The sequence below is a fragment of the Hemitrygon akajei genome, unplaced genomic scaffold, assembly GCF_048418815.1.
Source record: "Hemitrygon akajei unplaced genomic scaffold, sHemAka1.3 Scf000045, whole genome shotgun sequence".
Taxonomy (NCBI): Eukaryota; Metazoa; Chordata; class Chondrichthyes; order Myliobatiformes; family Dasyatidae; genus Hemitrygon; species Hemitrygon akajei.
In genome coordinates this window covers 8,434,519-8,455,033 of record NW_027331931.1, presented here as the reverse complement: position 1 = coordinate 8,455,033, position 20,515 = coordinate 8,434,519, and the positions used below count along the sequence as shown (strand labels likewise).

The 20,515-nt window shown below is 41.3% G+C and overlaps 1 protein-coding gene across 1 annotated transcript in view; it reads left to right on the top strand.

The window, feature by feature from the left end:
• The first annotated feature begins 646 nt into the window (after positions 1–646).
• The window catches only part of LOC140720606 (uncharacterized), a 29,419-nt gene continuing 9,550 nt past the window's right edge, over positions 647–20,515 (top strand). The window contains exon 1 of the mRNA XM_073035436.1: positions 647–676. Coding sequence (XP_072891537.1) covers positions 647–676 — 30 coding nt within the window. The remainder of the gene's footprint in view (positions 677–20,515) is intronic.

Sequence of the window (20,515 nt, the reverse complement as noted above, 5' to 3'; positions counted from 1 at the left end):
AGAAAAGAGAAACCAGCACAGTTTGCTCAGTGTGTCCACAGTACTACACAAATGTTTAATGTGACTCCGCAAGATTTATTCGGTCTCTGCTGCATGATTCTCTCAGCTGAGGAGGGGCGGAAATGGAAGGCAGAATTGAGATACCAAACCTATCAGGAGTTACAGGTGGGAAACCATAACCAGAATGAACAGACAGACCAGATTATTCAAGCCTTGGAAAGGGCTCTCCAGCAACCTGTAAACATCACTAAAGTACCTAAATGCAAACCTAAGCCTGGGGAATCGGGACCAGACTATTGGGAGTGATTTGTGGCCTGCTACGGCACCTTCGCAGGAGACCAAGCCTTTAATGATGGGAATCTGTCCCCCCAGTTCAATGCCTTACTGCTCCAATGCTTACCAACTAAGTTAGCCAACATGATTAAAACAAATAATACGGATCGGCCAGACAATGACCGAAATCGAATGCGACGAGCTTTGACATATCATTAGGACCCAACTTTCGAATCTCGATCAACCCTGAAGGGAACTAATATTAAAGGTGAATATGCTCAGTGGGAAGAAGGACGCGAGCGGGCTATATCTGAGGAACAGAAATGGGAACAACAACCCGTTTAGAAACTGACAAGAAGAGTGAGTGCCAACCATGAGTGCCAACCCTCAGGAAGAGCCCAATGTAATATTGCAAGTTGCTGGAAATCCAGTTCCATTTATGACTGATATGAGGGCAACCACAACACTCTCGATCAGGAAATAGTATCGGTAAAGGGATTCCAGCTATCAGACGCTACAATCACTCTGTCAGGCTTCGAAGGCACGGAACGTACGTATTCACGTACCCAGCCACCGCAGGTGGAATTACAGGGGAACCAGTGTGAGGTTTCATTTACAGTCACCACCAGACGGGGGTGTAATCTCGTAGGGAGAGACTTGCTCTGTCCGTTGGAAGTCGAGATTCTATGCACGGACAAGGATATCATGCTGGAACTGCGAACAACTGATAGCTTCCCCTGACCACCCAGTGGTGGGCACTTTATCTGGACTCCAGTACATTTGAACCCCTTCTGCCAGTGGCCAGCTCTCATGTGTCTCTGTGTTATGACCCTACGTGGTGCTCAACTGAGGAAAGCTAATATTATGCACCCCTCGAGGGGCAGAAATTCCCAGTCATGGTGATTGGAGAGGTTAAAGGAAGAGACAGCATTGCATTTCTTACTGAAGTTCCAGATTTCTTTTGGTGACAGACAGGATTGGTGGTTCCCCATACCACCTTCAGGGTTTGCCCTGGGTTCAAGCCAAAGAGCCTAGGGCTCCTTGCCTACACCCTGACGAAACAGGCCTCCAGCACCGAGGGAGACTGGCAAGACTTTGCCGCGGGCCAACTCCGATACTGGAAGGAGTCTCAGGTGAAATCGAGACATCTGGTAAGACATTCTTTTAATAGTGACCGAACCCAAGACGTTGTACCCCATCTCTGGGCAATTTCAGTCCATGAAGTCAGCCCTCCTGTCCGGATCACAGTGAAAGTAAGACAGACTCTCCAATCCATTCTGCAATACCCCCTCTAGCCTGTCCGGATCACAGTGAAAGAAGGACAGACTCTCCCATCCATTCTGCAATACCCCCTCTAGCCTGTCCGGATCACTGTGAAAGAAGGACAGACTCTCCAATCCATTCTGCAAAACACCCTCTAGCCCGTCCGGATCACTGTGAAAGAAGGACAGACTCTCCCATCCATTCTGCAATACCCCCTCTAGACCGTCCGGATCACTGTGAAAGAAGGACAGACTCTCCCATCCATTCTGCAATACCCCCTCTAGCCTGTCCGGATCACTGTGAAAGAAGGACAGACTCTCCAATCCATTCTGCAAAACACCCTCTAGCCCGTCCGGATCACTGTGAAAGAAGGACAGACTCTCCCATCCATTCTGCAATACCCCCTCTAGACCGTCCGGATCACTGTGAAAGAAGGACAGACTCTCCAATCCATTCTGCAAAACACCCTCTAGCCTGTCCGGATCACTGTGAAAGAAGGACAGACTCTCCCATCCATTCTGCAATACCCCCTCTAGACCGTCCGGATCACTGTGAAAGAAGGACAGACTCTCCCATCCATTCTGCAATACCCCCTCTAGCCCGTCCGGATCACTGTGAAAGAAGGACAGACTCTCCCATCCATTCTGCAATACCCCCTCTAGCCTGAGGCAACGTTTTATGAGGATGGAAACTCTTTTGTGGATCGAGCAGGAAAACGATATTCTGACTATGCGATAGTGTTGGGCAGTGAAGTAATTGAACAGGCCTCTTTTGAAGTGGCTGTCTCCGCCCAGAAGGCTGAGCTGTTTGCTCTGACTCGTGCCTGTATACCAGCAACAGACTAAAGTGGGAACGTTTACACAGACTCCCGTTATGCATTTGGAATTGTACATGACTACGGGGCTCTCTGGGAACATGGGGATTCCTGACTTCCTCTGGCCACCCCATTAGTAATGCCACCTTTGTAAACAACTTACTCACCACTCTACAGCTACCTCGAGTTCTGGCTGTTATTAAATGTGCTGCCACACACGCATGTCCGACTGTGTCACTAAACACAATGCTCTAGCAGATCAGACAGTGAAAAGTGCGGCACAATCCTCAGTAGTTGTAGCCTCCTCGCGTTCCCGTCAAGCAACCCTCCATGACTAAAGCAGAACGGGTTTGCAGGACATGTGGGAGGTACGTAATTTTCAGGGGGACGCCTCTGAGGAGGAGCACAAACTGTGGTCCCAGATGGGGGTGCCAGAAAGACCCTGACCTAGGTTTTTGGATCACCCCAGCGGGACAGGTTTGGGTTCCTACACAGCTTTTACCAATATTGGTTGATTATATACATAATTGTACACACCTGGGAAAGGAGGGAATGGTTGGTATCCTGTACCCTGCACACCGGGTACGACTCCCTTGACAGGTGGATCTTTTTCGTGTCTACAAGTTGATTTTATCGAATTGCCTAGAGTACATTGCTATAGATACTGCTTAGTTATTATAGATGTGTTTAGTAGATGGATTGAAGCTATTCCAACTACCATTAATACTGCTGTGACAGTTGTGAAGGTATTATAAAGGGAAATAATTCTTAGTTACAAGCCAGAGATGCTGAGTTCAACATTGGCTCACACTTTATGGTGAAAGTAAATGAAGGGGTATGTAACAAACTAGCTATCAAGCAACAATTCCACTGTGTACACCACCCATGGGCCGCTGGCAGAGTGGAAAGAGCCAATGGCACTCTGAAGAGTAAACTGGCCAGACTAACAGCGGAGACTGGACTCACTTGGTTGAAGGTCTGACCATTAGCCAGATTCCACATGAGGGTTACCCCACAGGGGAAAACAGGGCTGTCACCAGCTGAAATCATTTCCGGACGGCCCATGAGGACACCCTGGGGACAAAGTCTCAGGATTAAAGGCAAAGTGAATAAGAATAAGGAACCTTGGTTCTCGATGGATATTGGAACTCTGATAAAGAAGAGAGAGATGTATGACATGTATAAGAAACAGGGAGCAAAGAAGGTACTTGAGGAGTATAAAAAGTGCAAACAAATACTTAAGGAAGAAATCAGGAGGGCTGAAAGAAGACATGAGGTAGCGTTGGCAGTCAAGGTGAAGGATAGTAAGAGCTTCCACAGGTATATTAATAGCAAAAGGATAGTTAAGGGATAAAATTGGTCCTCTTGAAGATCAGAGCGGTCGGCTATGTATGGAACCAAAAGAAATTGGGGAGATGTTAAATGGTTTTTTTTGTGTCTGAATTTACTAAGGAAACTGGCATGGAGTCAATGGAAATAAGGCAAACAAGTATTGAGATCATGGAACCTATACAAATAGAAGAGGAGGAGGTGCTTGCTATTTTGAGGTGAGTAGATAATTCTACAGGACCTGACAGGATATTCCCTCGGACCTTGAAGGAGACTAGTGTTGAAATTGCAGGGGCCCTGGCAGATATATTTAAAAGTCGTTATCTACAGGTGAGGTGCCAGAGATTTGGAGGATAGCTCATGTTGTTCTGTTGTTTAAAGCAGGCTCTAAAAGTAATCTGGGAAATTATAGGCTGGCAAGTTTGATGTCGGTCATGGGTAAATTATTGGAAGGAGTACTAAGAGATGGGATCGACAATTATTTAGACAGACAGGGACTTATTACGGAGAGTCAACATGGCTTTGTGCCATGTTTAACAAATACATTAAGAGAGTTTCGAGGAGGTTACAAGGAAAGTTGATGAAGGCAAGGCAGTGGATGTAGTGGACTTCAGTAAGGCCTTTGACAAGGTCCCGCATGGGAGGTTAGTTAGGAAGATTCAGTCACTAGGTATACATGGTGAGGTAGTAAATTTGATTGGGAATTGAGAATGGGAGAAGTCAGAGAGTGGTAGTGGACGATTGCTTCTCTGAGTGGAGGACTGTGACTAGTGGTGTGCCACAGGGATTAGTGCTGGGTCCATTGTTATTTGTCATCTATATCAATGATCTGGATGATAATTTGATAAATTGGATCTGCAAATTTGTTGATGATACAAAGATTGGAGGTGTAGTGGACAGTGAGGAAGGTTTTCAAAGCTTGCAGAGGGATCTGGACCAGCTGGAAAAATGGGCTGAAAAATGGGAGATGTAGTTTAATACAGACAAGTGTGAGGTGTTGCACTTCAGAAGGAAAAACCAAGGTAGAACATACAAGGTAAATGGCAGGGCACTGAGGAGTGCACTAGAACAGAGGGATCCAGGAATACTGATAGAAAATTCCCTAAAAGTGGCATCACAGGTAGATAGGGTAGTAAAGAGAGCTTTGGGTTCATTGGCCTTTATAAATCAAAGTATTGTTGGAATGTTATGGTGAGGTTGTATAAGGTATTAGTGAGGCCAAATTTGGAGTATTGTGTGCAGTTTTGGTCACCAAATTACAGGAAGGATATTAATAAGGTTGAAAGAGTGCAGAGAAGGTTTACAAGGATGTTGCCGGGACTTAAGAAACTGAGTTACAGAGAAAGGTGGAATAGGTTAGAACTTCATTCTTAGGAGTGTAGAAGAATGAGGGGAGACTTGATATAGGTATATAAAATTATGATGGGTATAGACAGAGTGAATGCAAGCAGGCTTTTTCCACTGAGGCTAGGGGAGAGAAAAAAAAAACCCAGAGAACATGGGTTAAGGGTGAAGGACAAAAAGTTTAAAGGGAATATTGGGGGGGGGGGGGGGGGGCTTCTTCACAACTGTGTCTGACTGGTACTGGCATAACTGGTTCTTCTGGGCACATTCAGTCTCACTCCCAACTATTTCCTACCTTCCTTTGTACAGGTATGTAATGTCTAAAGGACCAGTGTTTGAGTAAATGAGACTCACCAAACTTTCTCCTGACTGACTCACTGGAATCTTCGAGTCAGATGGGTTCTCTCCAGTTGATGCTCTCAATCCTCGGGCTGGTTCACTTGTAGCTGTTCACTCGTCTTCAGTCGTGCTTTGCCTCCAGTTGGGGTTTTTCTTCCAATAAACCTCTCAGTGCAGGTCTAACTTTAACCAGAGAGATAATGAAGCACATTAACAATGAAAAGGAGAACCAAACATTTCTGCTTAATGTTACTAAGAACAAAACTCACTGAAATTTAAACACTGAAGGCAGATGTAATGACCTCAGTAAACAATATTTTATTGTCCCTCACATGTCACAAAACGATATGGGATAAGAAGGAGCCATCATTCAGTCAGGAACAGAATTATGTGATTCTATCCATCTGGTCTGCCCACCACTCAACCACTCAACCAGGGCTGATTTTTATTCCAACATCATATTCCTGCCTTCCTCCTGTAACCCTGAAGCTGCTCAGCAATCATCAGGATATTAATCTTCACAAATATACCCAAATGGCAGCCTGAAACAAATTCTGTGGCAACAAATTCCACATATCAGACATCTGTTTTAAAAATTTTTTTTATTAGTTTTTCAAAACATTTTACAAAATTAAAAACCCCAAATCCCAATGAGGAGCATTAATACAGTGCAAGATTAAGCATACAATAACAATATGCTACAAAGGAAGAGACTTTAACAAAAAAGCACCTAAATTAAAGACAAGTGAGCTTAGTGTCCTCCCCAAGCCCCACAACACAAGGAAAAAACAACAACAACACCAGACCAACCACCACACAGTATAAAGAGTATAAGTCCGGACAGTCAAACTCCCAGACTGTGAATACACTTGGCAACAGAGGATAATAATGCCTGCTAACAGAAAAAAAATGAGGGAGCTGAAAGCAAGGGACCGAAAAGAAGAAAAAAAAAGAAAAAAAAACCCTAGTCAAGAGGAAGGTTATGAAAGTACTCGATAAAAGGTCCCCAGAACTTATGGAACTTTAGATCCGAATTAAGAACTGAATAATGAATTTTTTTCGAGGTCCAAGCAGGCCATAATGTCGTTAAGCCATTGATATCAGACATCTTTTGGCCAAAAAAAATGTTCATCTCAGTTTTAAAGGGAAGCAACTTTATTCTGAGACCGTGCTGTCAGATCACAGACTCTCTGTCTAATAGAAACATCCACTCCATGTCCACTGTATCCAGGCTTTTCAGCATTTGGTAGGTTTCCTTAACCATACATCCCTCCACCACCCCCACCGTCCCTCTGAACTCCATTGAGCACAGGTCCAGAACCATCAAATGCTCCTCATACATGACGCCGATCATTCCTGAGATTATTCTTGTAAACCTTGTTAGCAACAACTGCACTGTACACATTCCCAGGAATAAGAGTCAAATCGGTTCCAGGATAATTTACAGGGAAAAGTTGCACTTCCGTTACTGTTATACTATCACTCCATTTCCAGGTTAAAACAGGTCTATTTCAGGAAATTTGTTTACGGATCCTCTCTTGTACATACTGGACCGGCCGCCGTCGCTGGGCTATGAACGTGCAGGAGTAATGTGTGGCTAAATACCTTGCTGAAGGACACAACAGGCTGCGTGGAGCTGAGGCTCGAACCATTCTCCCCCTAGACTTCCCAGTCCCTCGGTAAAGCAGGCAGTGAAATCAAAGATCGCCACAACCTGGGACGTTCTCCTTTCTCACCCACCCCAGTCCGGGAGAAGACACAACAGCCATAAAGCTCCAGGACAAATGTGAGGAGCCTCAGGAATGGAGGCGAGTTCGGGGAAGTTGATGGCACTCAGTGGGCAAAATCACACCACGTGATCTGGCGTCACAAAGCGGAGGGCGGGGCGTTTCTGCGGCACACAGCCTCACGTGACCTGTCGGCGGGACTACCATTTCAATTCTGTGGAAACAGACGGCCTGGGCTCCTGGTTTGGATCGTTCAATGCAGATTAAGTGAAGTCGACACATTTCTGACGAGCCCAGATAGTTTGGAAACAAATGAATTCCTGGCCCTCAGTTCGGGGCTCACGGCCAACATCGGATCTCCCCGCTCGGGATCGGTGTCAATACTCACCGATGGGAAAGTGATATCTTCGGCCCGCAGACAGTGATCCCGACGGAAGAGACGAAAGTCTTTCCTGAACACACAGCCGACCCACTTCAGCTTTGAGCGAAGAGGATAACACCGTCCACCCGGAGACTCTGAACATGCGCGGAGACTGTTACATCATCGGGAGGCGGGGCCTCGGAAACAGACACGCAGATGCTGCCCATTTGCGGTTAAATGGGAGGGGCAAACGGGATCACGTGTCAGGATTGGCGACACCCCCTTCCCACCCAGGCAGACTCTCCAGCTACTCATTAGTCTGTGGAAAGAAGCAAACTTGCCGCTCACATCACCTCTCACCTTAAATGTATTAGACATTTCAACCCCCAGGAAAAATATATCGTTTGTCCACTCTATCTATTCCTCTCGTAATCTTATAAACGTCCATCCAGTCTCACCCCAGCCTGCGCCGCTCTGAAGAAAACAACACACGTTTGTCCAGCCTCTCGTTATAGCTCATGCCCTCTAATCCAGGCAGTGTCCTGGTAAACCTCTTCTGCGCCCTCTGCAAAGCCCCGACATCCTTCCGAGAATGGGGGCGACCAGAACTGTATGAAACACTCCAGATGTGGTCTAACTAGTTTTATAAAACTGTGTTACGAACTGTAACGTTTTAGAAACGAACCAGCAGCAATGGAGTTCGCACTGGAGTCTGGTTTTGATGTTAAAACCATTCTCTTTATTAGTATCTACTTATAGTAGCTTAATGAAATAAAGGAAAGTTAACAGTGTTATGTGTATATATGTGTAAATATAATTCCCAAACTATCGAGCGTGAGGGAACAAAGCTTAGAGTCTTGAGATGGTAAAGTAGGAAAGTTCAGTAATCCACGGAATAAATGATGGGAGAGAGATATTTGTAATCCAGGGTGAAACGTAGAGAAAAGGCCGTTACTACAAAATAACCGCCGACGACTTTCTTATCCGTTGAATCTGTCCACATACGAGTTATCAGCGAAAGTGGACCTGTCACAGGAATACCGTCTTCCAGGGGTTACCACACAACATACCCAGGCAAGGGTTAACACAAGATATTCCAAAACTCACACCTATGGATTATACGAAGTGACAGCCACACACGTTCGTTGTGGTTCCGTGTACCGATGATCAACCCACTCTTGTGGGCATAGGAGAGTTCCAAGCCTCAGCTGCGACTAACTGAAGCTATCAGCTTTTCCAGTCTCTCTCTGTCTCTTTAGACTGGCCGACTGCCTGTCTGCAGATCGCTCTCTCTCTCTCTTGTGGTTCAGTCCACAGTCAGCGCTGTCAGCCTGTGACTGACGTCATAGTCCCGCCTCCTTGGAGTCTGAGATTCCTCTGATCATCGACACTGTTCAGGGTTTTGCATTTAACAGTGTACTGTCTCATACATTCGACCTACCGAGCTGCCAAGATGATCATCACTAATCAAATCTCACTGAGATTTCTCAGGTCCTGTTGAATTTATTGCCAAGTGCCCAAGTACGGGAAGGGACAGGTACAGAGAAACACTGACTTGTGGCAGCATCACAGGCAAGTACATTCAGATAACACACGGAACACAAGTTATTCGATTCTCTGTCAGTCACAATCTGTAAATATGTTTTAAGTCATTAACGATATATAAAATACATTTTGTCATGATCAATATTAAAATGTGCATTTTGTGTCAACAACAGACTTGGAAATGTTGAATTTGATACCTGTCTCCATTCCTCCTGTAATCCACAACCAGCTCCTGTGTTTTTGTCACAATGAGGGAGAGGTTGTTTTCTTGACACCACTGTGTCGGGGTGATGACTTCTTCTCTGTCGGCTGCCTCGTTATTATTTGAGATTAGGACAGTCAGTGTAGTGTCGTCTGCAAATTGAATTAGCAGATTGGAGCTGTGGGTGGCGACACAAGTCATGGGTGCACAGAGTAAAGTAAGGGGCAAGAAGCCAACCCTGTGGGGTATGTGTGCTGAGGGTCAGAGAGAGATAGAGAGGTGCGCGAGCCCATACTTACCACTTGCCGGCTATCTCACAGGAAGTCCAGTATCCAGCTACACAAGGGAGGATGAAGGCCGAGGTCTCTGAGCTTCTTGTCGATACGTCACGCCTTCGTATGGCTACAGCTCTGCCCATGACTGCAAGGAACTGCAGAGAACATCAGAGAAACAAGCCTCCCCTCCATGGACTCTTCCTACACTTCCCCTGCCTCGGAAAAGCAGGCCATGTACTCAAAGATCCTCACAACCTGCACATTCTTGCTGCAAACCCGCTCCCCCATCGGGGAAGAGATACAAAAGCCTTAAAGCGCGTAACACCCGGCTCAAGGACGGCTTCCTGTCTGTGGTTATAAGCCAAATGAATGATAAAATGGACTCGACCTCACAATGTAACTCGACGTGACCCTGCACCATATGTCTATCTGCACTGCACTTTCTCTGCAGCTATAATGCTTTGTTACATTGTTGTTTTGTCATTTTTATTTTTAGAATCTTTTTTACTAGTACATAATCTACAGCTATAGAATGAAACAAGACTTCAATAGATTAATATGTATAAAATTAATAAAGCTGAAGAAAAAAATAATCGTAAAATATGAATATGGAAAATATATATAGGAAAAAGGAACCCCATCTAACTAGGGGGAGAAACCCACTAACTACAAAAAAGGGGAAAAAACCATTAAGAATCAACCCCCCGGAGCAATACGTTTAACCATCATCTAAATATAAAAATAGAATCATCAACCGCCATTTCATATTTATAAAAAAATTAAATTGGAAGGAAACCATATAGCATAATTCAAATTAAATGATAATATTTAGCAAAGAACCCCATCTTCTCTCAAAATCGAATCGAGGATCAGAAGTTCTACTTCTAATTTTTTCAAACTAAGACATAACATTCCTTGAGAAAACCATTCAATTAATGTAGGGGAAGAAAAATCTTTCCATTTTAATAAAATAGCCCTTCTTGTCAGTAGCGTAACAAATGCAATTACTTGTTGATCTGAAGATGAAATACCCTGAATCTGATGTGGAGCTATTCCAAATAGAACAGTCAACCTATTAGGTAGTAAATTAATTTTCAGAGCTTTAGAACTTGTTGAAAATAAAGACTTCCAAAACGATTTTAATGATGCACATGACCAGAACATATGTGACAATGTAGCAACTTCAGTTTTATATATATCACAGCATTTGTCAATACTAGAAATATTTTAGATAGTTAATAATATAAATAATTATTGTTAAATAATAACGGTGAACAATTTTAAATTGAATTGGCACATATAGAAGAAGAATTTCCGTTTTTCAAAACTCGAAGCCAATCTTCATTAACAAAGGCCATATTAAGTTCTCTCTCCCAATCTTGTTTAATCTTTAGTGATAGGTTCGCTTTTTGTAACAAAAATAAGTTATACATTCTGCTAATGGAAACTTTCTCGAAGGGATTCAATTTCAAAATGGTATCGAACAAATCAGATTCTTGTAAATATGGAAACTTAGGTAAACATTGTTGTAAAAATGTCGAATCTGAACATATTGCAAAAAATGTGTATGAGTGAGAGAAAATTTGTTAATTAACTCTTCAAAGGTCATCAATCGACCATCACAAAATAAATCTGTAAAAGAATGGATCCCTTTATTTTTCCATAGGAGAAAAATGGGGACAGTTGTTGAAGGTTTAAATGAAATGTTTCGATACAAAAAAACTGGACAACTAAATTGTTTCAAATTTTAAAAAATTACGAAACTGAACCCAAATCGGTCGGGATTGTTTAATAAACGGGTGAAGATATAAATTTGGAATTTTAGAGAGCTGTAAAGGTAATGGAGCTCTTAATATTGAAGTTAAATGAAATTGTTTAACAGCTTTTAATTCCAAATCACCCCATAATGTTTTTTGGTTCTTATCAAGCCAATATAACCAAAAACATAATTGTCTAATATTCACAGCCCAATAATACAGTCTTAAATTAGAAAGTGCAAGTCCACCATCTTTTTTTTAGATTTTTGTAAATGATACTTATTAATTCTTGGTCTCTTATTGTTCCAAATAAAGGAAGAAATAAGAGAGTCAATTTGATTGAAATTTTTTTTAGTAAAAAAGATATGTATACCAAACAAGGCAGTAAGAGGATTTGGGTCAAATTTGACCCTGAAAAGTTGTGAAAAGGTATGGAATACTTCCCGCCAAAACTTTTCAATTGTAGGGCAAAACCAAAACATATGAATTAAAGAGGCATCAGCAGAATTGCATTTATTACAGAGTGGAGAAACATTCAGATAAAAACTGGACAGCTTCTGTTTAGAAACGTAAGCTCTATGAACCACTTTAAATTGTAGAAGAGAATGAGGAGCACAGAAAGATGATTTATTAACCCGTTTAAGAATTTTATTCCATCTATCATTAGAAATCTGACAATTTAGGTCATCCACCCAAGCTTTTTTTACTTAATCTAAAAAGTCTTGTCGGGAATCAATCATCAAGTTTTAGATACCGGTAATAGAACCATTAACAAAAGCTTTTAAATTTAAAATATGGAAATATGGAAACTTAGGTAAATATTGCTGTTAAAAATGTCCAAACTGAACATATTGCTGAAAATGTGTATGAGCAAGAGAAAATTTGTTAAATAACTCTTCAAAGGTCATCAATCGACAATCACAAAATAAATCTGTAAAAGATTGGATCCCTTTATTTTTCCATAGGAGAAAAATAGGGTCAGTTGTTGAAGGTTTAAATGAAAAGTTTCGACATAAAAATCTAGACAACTTAAATTGTTTAAAAATTTTTTTAAAACGAAACTGAACACAAATCCGTAGGGATTGTTTAATAACCGGGTAAAGTGTTAAATTTGGAATTTTAGAGAGCTGTACAGGTAATGGAGCTCCTAAAATTGAAGTTAAATAAAGTTGTTTAACAGCTTTTAATTCCAAATCAACCCATAATGATTTTTGGCTCTTACCAAGCCAATATAACCAAAAACATAATTGTCTAATACTCACAGCCCAATTAAATTCACAGTCTTAAATTAGGAAGTGGAAGTCCACCATCTTTTTTAGATTTGTGTAAATGAGACTTATTAATTCTTGGTCTCTTATTGTTCCAAATAAAGGAAGAAATAAGAGAGTCAATTTGATCGATTTTTTTTAGTTAAAAAGATATGTATATTTTCGAAAATATATAAAAATCTAGTTAAAATCATCATTTTCACAGCATGAATACGACCTATTAAAGAAAAAGTAAGTGGATTCCATCTAGAAAATAGTTGTTTCATGGAGTCCATTAAAGGAACTACGTTCGCTTTATAGAGATCTTTATATTTTTTAGTAATTATAATACCTAGATATCTAAACGTATTAACAATTCTAAAAGGAATACCATCATATATACTAACATGGACATTTAATGGAAAAAAATCGCTTTTATTCAAGTTAAGTTTATATCCTGAAAATGTACCAAAATATTGAAGTGCTTCCAAAACATTAGGAATTGATTCCTCAAGACTTGAAATAAAAACCAAAAGATCATCTGCATAAAGAGAAATCTTATGTATGGTTCCATTCATAGAGATACCATGAATACTTTTAGCTTCACGTAGTGTTATAGCTAAAGGCTCCAATACAAGATTAAATAATAAAGGGGTTAAAGGACATCCCTGTCTAGTGCCACGAGAAAGTGAGAAAAAAGAAGACCTGCAGTTATTCGTAATGACAAGCTCAAGGACGGCTTCCTGTCTGTGGTTAGAAGGCAAATGAATGATAAAATGGACTCGGCCTCACAATGTAACTCGACGTGACCCTGCACCATATGTCTATCTGCACTGCACTTTCTCTGCAGCCAGAATGCTTTGTTACAGTGATTGTTCTGTCGTATATCAGCTCAATGTACTGTTGTAATCTATCGGTCTGTGTGGATGGTACGTAAGGCAAAGTTATCACTGTAGCTCAGTACGTGATGATAATAAACAAATTCCCCATTTTTATTGTGTGGAAATATTAGACAGACTGATTTTCTGCTCTGGAACCACAGAAGGAAACTGAACTGTTTTCATTTCTGAACTGAACTGGACTGTTGTCCAGCCTTTCGTTATAGCTCGTGCTCTCTAATCCAGGCAGTATCCTGGTAAACCTCTTCCCCGCCCTGTCCAAAGCCCCGACACCCTTCCGAGAATGGGGGCGACCAGAACTGCATGAAACACTCCAGATTTGGTCTAACTAGTTTTATAAAACTGTTGTTACGAACTGTGACGTTTTAGAAACGAACCAACAACAATAGAGTTCACACTGGAGTCTGATTTTGATGTTAAAACCACTCAGTTTATTAGTATCTACTTATAACGTAGTAAATTAACGAAGTAAAGGAAAGTTTACAGCGTTAAGTGTGTATATGTGTAAATATAATTTCCAGACTAACGAGCCTGAGGGAACAAAGCTCAGAGTCTTGAGATGGTAAAATAGGCAAGTTCAGTAATCCACGGAATAAATGACGGGAGAGAGATATTTGTAATCCAGGGTGGGTTAACACAAAATATTCCAAAATCCACTCCTATGGACTATACGAAGTGACAGCCACACACATTCGTTGTGGTTCCGTGTACCGATGATCAACCCACTCTTGTGGGCAGCGGAGAGTTCCGATCCTCAGCTACGACCAACTGAAACGATCAGTTTTCTCTCTCTCTCTCTCTCTCTCTCTCTCTCTTCCCACCAACCCCCCCCCCCCCCCCCCCCGCCCCACCCCGGCCGACTGCCTGTCTGCAGATCTCTCTCTCTCTCTCTTATGGTTCAGTCCACAGTCAGCGGGGTCAGCCTGTGACTGACGTCATAGTCCCGCCTCCTCACGCCGGCGCTCATAAAGAAACAGTCACAGTACGACCGCAGGCTCGTAACAGCCGCAGCACAACTTCCCGACTTTTGAACTCAATGCTTCAACTAATAAAGACAACGACTCCATTTGCCTTCTGAACCACCCGATCAATCTGTGCAGTCTCTTTCAGGGAGCGATGAACTTGGAGTCTGAGATTCCTCTGATCATCGACACTGTTCAGGGTTTTGCATTTAACAGTGTACTGTCGCATACATTCGACCTACCGAGCTGCCAAGATGATCATCACTAATCAAATCTCACTGAGATTTCTCAGGTCCTGTTGAATTTATTGCCAAGTGCACAAGTACGGGAAGGTACAGGGACAGAGAAACACTGACTTGTGGCAGCATCACAGGCAAGTACATTCAGATAACACACGGAACACAAATTATACGATTCTCTGTCAGTAACAATCTATAAATATGTTTTATGTCATTAACAATATGTAAAATACATTGTGTCATGATCAATATTAAAATGTGCTTTTTGTGTCAATAACAGACTTGGAAATGTTGAGTATGCTCCCTGTCTCCATTCCTCCTGTAATCCACAACCAGCTCCTTTGTTTTGTCACAATGAGGGAGAGGTTGTTTTCTTGTCGGGGTGATGACTTCTTCTCTGTAGGCTGCCTCGTTATTATTTGAGATTAGGCCAGTCAGTGTAGTGTCGTCAGCAAATTTAATTAGCAGATTGGAGCTGTGGGTGGCGACACAAGTCATGGGTGCACAGAGAGTAAAGGAGGGGGCAAGGAGTCACCCCGTGGGGTATATGTGCTGAGGGTCAGAGAGACAGAGGTGACGGAGCCCACTCTTACCAACTGCCGGCGATCTGACAAGAAGTCCAGGATCTAGCGACAGGGTGAAGGCCGAGGTCTCTGAGCTTCTTGTCGATACTTCACGCCTTCGTATGGCTACTGCTCTGCCCATGACTGCAAGGAACTGCAGGGAACATCAGAGAAACAAGCCTCCCCTCCATGGACTCTTCCTACACTCCCCCTGCCTCGGAAAAGCAGGCCATGTACTCAAAAATCCTCACAACCTGGACATTCTTGCTGCAAACCCGCTCCCCCATCGGGGAAGAGATACAAAAGCCTTAAAGCGCAAACCACCCGGCTCAAGGACGGCTTCATGTCTGTGGTTATAATCCAAATGAATGATAAAATGGACTCGGCCTCGCAATGTAACTCGACGTGACCCTGCACCATATGTCTATCTGCACTGCACTTTCTCTGCAGCCATAATGCTTTGTTACAGTTACTGTTTTGTCCTTTTCATTTTTTTTTAATTTTTAGAATCTTTTTTATTGGTACAGAATCTTGTACAGTTATAAAATGATACAAAACTTCAATAGATTAATATGTATGCAATTAATAAAGCTGATAAAAACTGATCGTAAAATATAAAATTGGAAATTATATATATGGAAAAAAAGGAACCCCATCTAACTAGGGGAAAAAACCCACTAACTACACACATTTGACCATCATCTAAATATGAAAATAAGAAACATCAACCGCCATTTCGTATTTATAAAAAAAAAATTTGGAAGTAAACCATACAGAGTAATTCAAGTTAAATGATAATATTTGGCAAATGAACCCCATCTTCTTTCAAATTCGAATCGAGGATCAAAAGTTCTACTTCTATGTTTTTCCAAACTAAGACATAAAATTCCTTGAGAAAACCATTCAATTAATGTTGGGGAAGAAATATCTTTCCATTTTAATAAAATAGCCCTTCTTGTCAGTAGCGTAACAAATGCAATTACATGTTGATCTGAAGATGAAATACCCTGAATATGATGTGGAGCTATTCCAAATAGAACAGTCAATCTATTAGGTTGTAAATTAATTTTCAGAGCTTTAGAACTTGTAGAAAATAAAGATTACCAAAACGATTTTAATGAAGTACATGACAAGAACATATGTGACAAAGTAGCTACTTCAGTTTTACATCTATCACAACATTTGTCTATACAAGGAAATATTTCAGATAGTCTCTCCTTTGTAAAATAATAACGGTGAACAGTTTTAAATTGAATTAAACGATGGTGGGCACATACAGAAGAAGAATTTAAGTTTTCAAAACTCGAAGTCAATCTTCATTAACAAAGGCCATACGAAAGTTCTCTCTCCCAATCTTATTTAGTCTTTAGTGATAGGTTCTCTTTTTGTAACAAAAATAAATTATAAATTCTGCTAATGGAACCTTTCACTAAGGGATTCGATTTCAAAATGTTATCCAACAAATCAGATTCTTGTAAATACGGAAACTTATGTAGATATTGCTGTTAAAAATGTCCAATCTGAACATATTGCTGAAAATGTGTATGAGCGAGAAAAAATTTGTTAAATAACTCTTCAAAGGTCATCAATCGACAATCACAAAATAAATCTGTAAACGAATGGATTGCTTTATTTTTCCATAGGAGAAAAATTGGGTCAGTTGTTGAAGGTTTAAATGAAAAGTTTCGATATAAAAAACTAGACAACTTAAATCGTTTAAAATTTTTTTTTAAAAACTAAACTGAACCCAAATCCGTAGGGATTGTTTAATAACCGGGTAAAGATTTAAATTTGGAATTTTAGAGAGCTGTAAAGGTAATGGAGCTCCTAAAATTGAAGTTAAATAAAATTGTTTAACAGCTTTTAATTCCAAATCAACTCATAATGATTTTTGGTTTTATCAAGCCAATGTAACCAAAAACATGATTGTCTAATATTCACAGCCCAATAATACAGTCTTAAATTAGGAAGTGCAAGTCCACCATCTTTTTTTAGATTTGTATAAATGATACTTATTAATTCTTGGTCTCTTATTGGTCCAAATAAAGGAAGAAATAAGAGAGTCAATTTGATCGATTTTTTTTGGTTAAAAAGATGTGTATATTTTCGAAAATATATAAAAATCTAGGTAAAATCATCATTTTCACAGCATGAATACGACCTATTAAAGAAAAGGTAAGTGGATTCCATCTAGAAAATAGTTGTTTCATGGAGTCCATTAAAGGAACTATATTCGCTTTATAGAGATCTTTATGTTTTTTAGTAATTATAATACCTAAATATCTAAATGTATTAACAATTCTAAAAGGAATATCATCATAAATACTAACATGGGCATTTAATGGAAACAATTCGCTTTTATTCAAGTTAATTTTATATCCTGAAAATCTACCAAAATCTTTAAGTGTTTCCAAAAGATTAGGAATTGATTCCTCAAGATCTGAAATAAAAACCAAAAGATCATCTGCATAAAGAGAAATCTTATGTATGGTTCCATTCATAGAGATACCAAGAATATTTTCAGCTTCACGTAGTGTTATAGCTAAATGCTCCAATACAGAATTAAATAATAAAGGGCTTAATGGACTGTTGTAATGTATCGATCTGTGTGGATGGTACGTCAGGCAAAGTTATCACTGTAGCTCAGTACGTTATGAGAATAAACAAATTTCCCATTTTAATTGTGTGGAAATTTTAGACAGACTGATTTTCTGCTCTGGAACCACAGAAGGAAACTGAACTGTTTTCATTTCTGAACTGAACTGTTGTCCAGCCTTTCGTTATAGCTCATGCTCTCTAATCCAGGCAGTATCCTGGGAAACCTCTTCTGCGCCCTCTCCAAAGCCCCGACAGCCTTCCGTGAATGGGGGCGACCAGAACTGCATGAAACACTCCAGATGTGGTCTAACTAGTTTAATAAAACTGTTGTTACGAACTGTAACGTTTTAGAAACGAACCAACAACAATAGAATTCACACTGCAGTCTGGTTTTGATGTTAAAACCACTCTCTTTATTAGTATCTATTATAACGTAGTAAATTAACGAAGTAAAGGAAAGTTTACACTGTTAAGTGCCTATATGTGTAAATATAACTACCAGACAATCCACCCTGAGGAAATAAATCTCAGAGTCTTGAGATGGTAAAGTAGGAAAGTTCAGTAATCCACGGAATAAATGATGGGAGAGAGATATTTGTAATCCAGGGTGAAACGTAGAGAAACGGCCGTTACTTCAAAATACCGTCGTCGAAGTTCTTATCCGTTGAATCCGTCCACATACGAGTTATCAGCGAAAATGACCTGTCACAGGAATACAGTCTTCCCGGGGTTACCACACAACATACCCAGGCAAGGGTTAACACAAGATATTCCAAAATCCACTCCTATGGATTATACGAAGTGACAGCCACACACATTCGTTGTGGTTCCGTGTACCGATGATCAACCCACTCTTGTGGGCATAGGAGGGTTCCAAGCCTCAGCTGCGTCTAACTGAAGCGATCAGCTTTTCTAGTGTCTCTCTCTCTCTCTCTTTAGATTGGCTGACTGCCTGTCTGCAGATCGCTCTCTCTCTCTTATGGTTCTGTCCACAGTCAGCGCTGTCAGCCTGTGACTGACGTCATAGCCCCGCCTCCTTGGAGTCTGCGATCCCTCTGATAATCGACACTGTTCAGCAAATCTAATTAGCAGATTGGAACCCGCCACTGCAGCCCCACAGTGCACTATGTACTGATTGCAAAGCTACGAAATTGCATGTGAATAGCCTCCCCTCCCCCAACTCCACTCTTTCTGCGTCACCAGCAGACTGGGACATCTCACATCTCTCTGCCTCCGCCAGGACATTAAACTGTGAACAACTGTGGTCAGGGACTGATCTCTGGGGTACTCCAAACGCTACCTCCTTCCAGTCTGAAAACGACCCACTCATCCAGACACACACTACCGGCAGTTTATCGATCTCCAACGAAAAAGCCTAATCACCTACTCCTGAGGGTCAATACCATTGCTGACTCTGAGTTTACCACCGTCAAATGCCAGGGGGGACATAATAATCAGAAAGTCTCTAGTCACAGCCATGTAAATAAAATGTGATCTCTGTGGGTGTGTGGCGCATGCTCTGAACGCGAAGGAGTCAGACAAACTGAGCCAAGTCACAGACTGATGAAGGGGAGGAGTGATCCATTTTGATACAGAGAGGGAAGCAGAGAGTTTGATATTGTGCCTGGTGCCGAAACTGCGGTCGGTTTGAAGATGAAGTATTATTCCTCCAAATTGTTTGGAGCTGTGACAGGGTTTTTATCAGAAGGCACCATGGAAACTAAAATTATCTGAGTTGAAATGTTGTCCTTCCCCTCATGGCATTGCATGGAGAAGACGTGTTTCTCGAACAGCTTCGTTCTTTTTAAGTTACTGAATCCAATCTGCGTTGATGTCTCGTGCTAAAACTTCTGGAAAAAAGAAGAGGATCCTTCTGTGACTGTGGAAGCGATTGCGGAGCTAATTCGGAAAGCTCAGAGCGAAACGTCTGAACCACATTCGGATGTGTGTTTAAAGGTTACCACAGAGCTTAAACGAATGGAGATTCTGCTGCAGACTATTCAAAACACTTTGCAGGAACAGACTACTCAAACTCATGAACATGAAGATGCTGTAACGAGACTCGATACTAAGACGGATGAGTTGGGGAAGTTCGGAGATAAACAATCGAAAATCGTTGAATCTCTAAGACAAAAGATTGTCGCCTTGAGAATAGATCAAGAAGGAACAATATACGAATTTTGGGTCTTCCTGAGTTGGTCGAAGGCAATCGACCTTCCGAATTTTTTGCAAAGCTGTTGGCTCGTATGTTTTCTGACGTTTTGGAGACTCCGCCTAGAATAGACCGGGTACACCGAGACCCAGTGTTTAAATCCTCTTCTCAGCAGAAACCTCCACCTGTGATCATTGCGTTTCTTGAAAAGAAAGGTTACTATAATTCGCCATCTCGTCGGTTAGGTATGATTAACTTTGAAGATGATAAGATAAGGCTGGTCGTTGATTATTTGCCCGGGGTATTAAATGAACGTTTTAAGTATAAAAAAAAAGTCATGTCTGAGTTATATAACAAGGGTTATAAACCTTCACTAAATTACCCCGCTCGTCTCAAGAACATTTTGAAAAATGAAATGTTATCCTTCATCCACTGACAAGCTTTGTAAACTTTTAACTGTGTAGAAAAGTCAAAGGATCTGTGTATGGGAATCACAAACACAACAGCTCGTTAGCTCCGCTGTATCTGTCAGTTCACCAGCGCTTGAATGCCGCCGATCCTTGAATGTGGAGGCGGAGATGCTGGAGAAGACAGCGCCTCACTCGCTACAAGGAGAGCCCGAACAC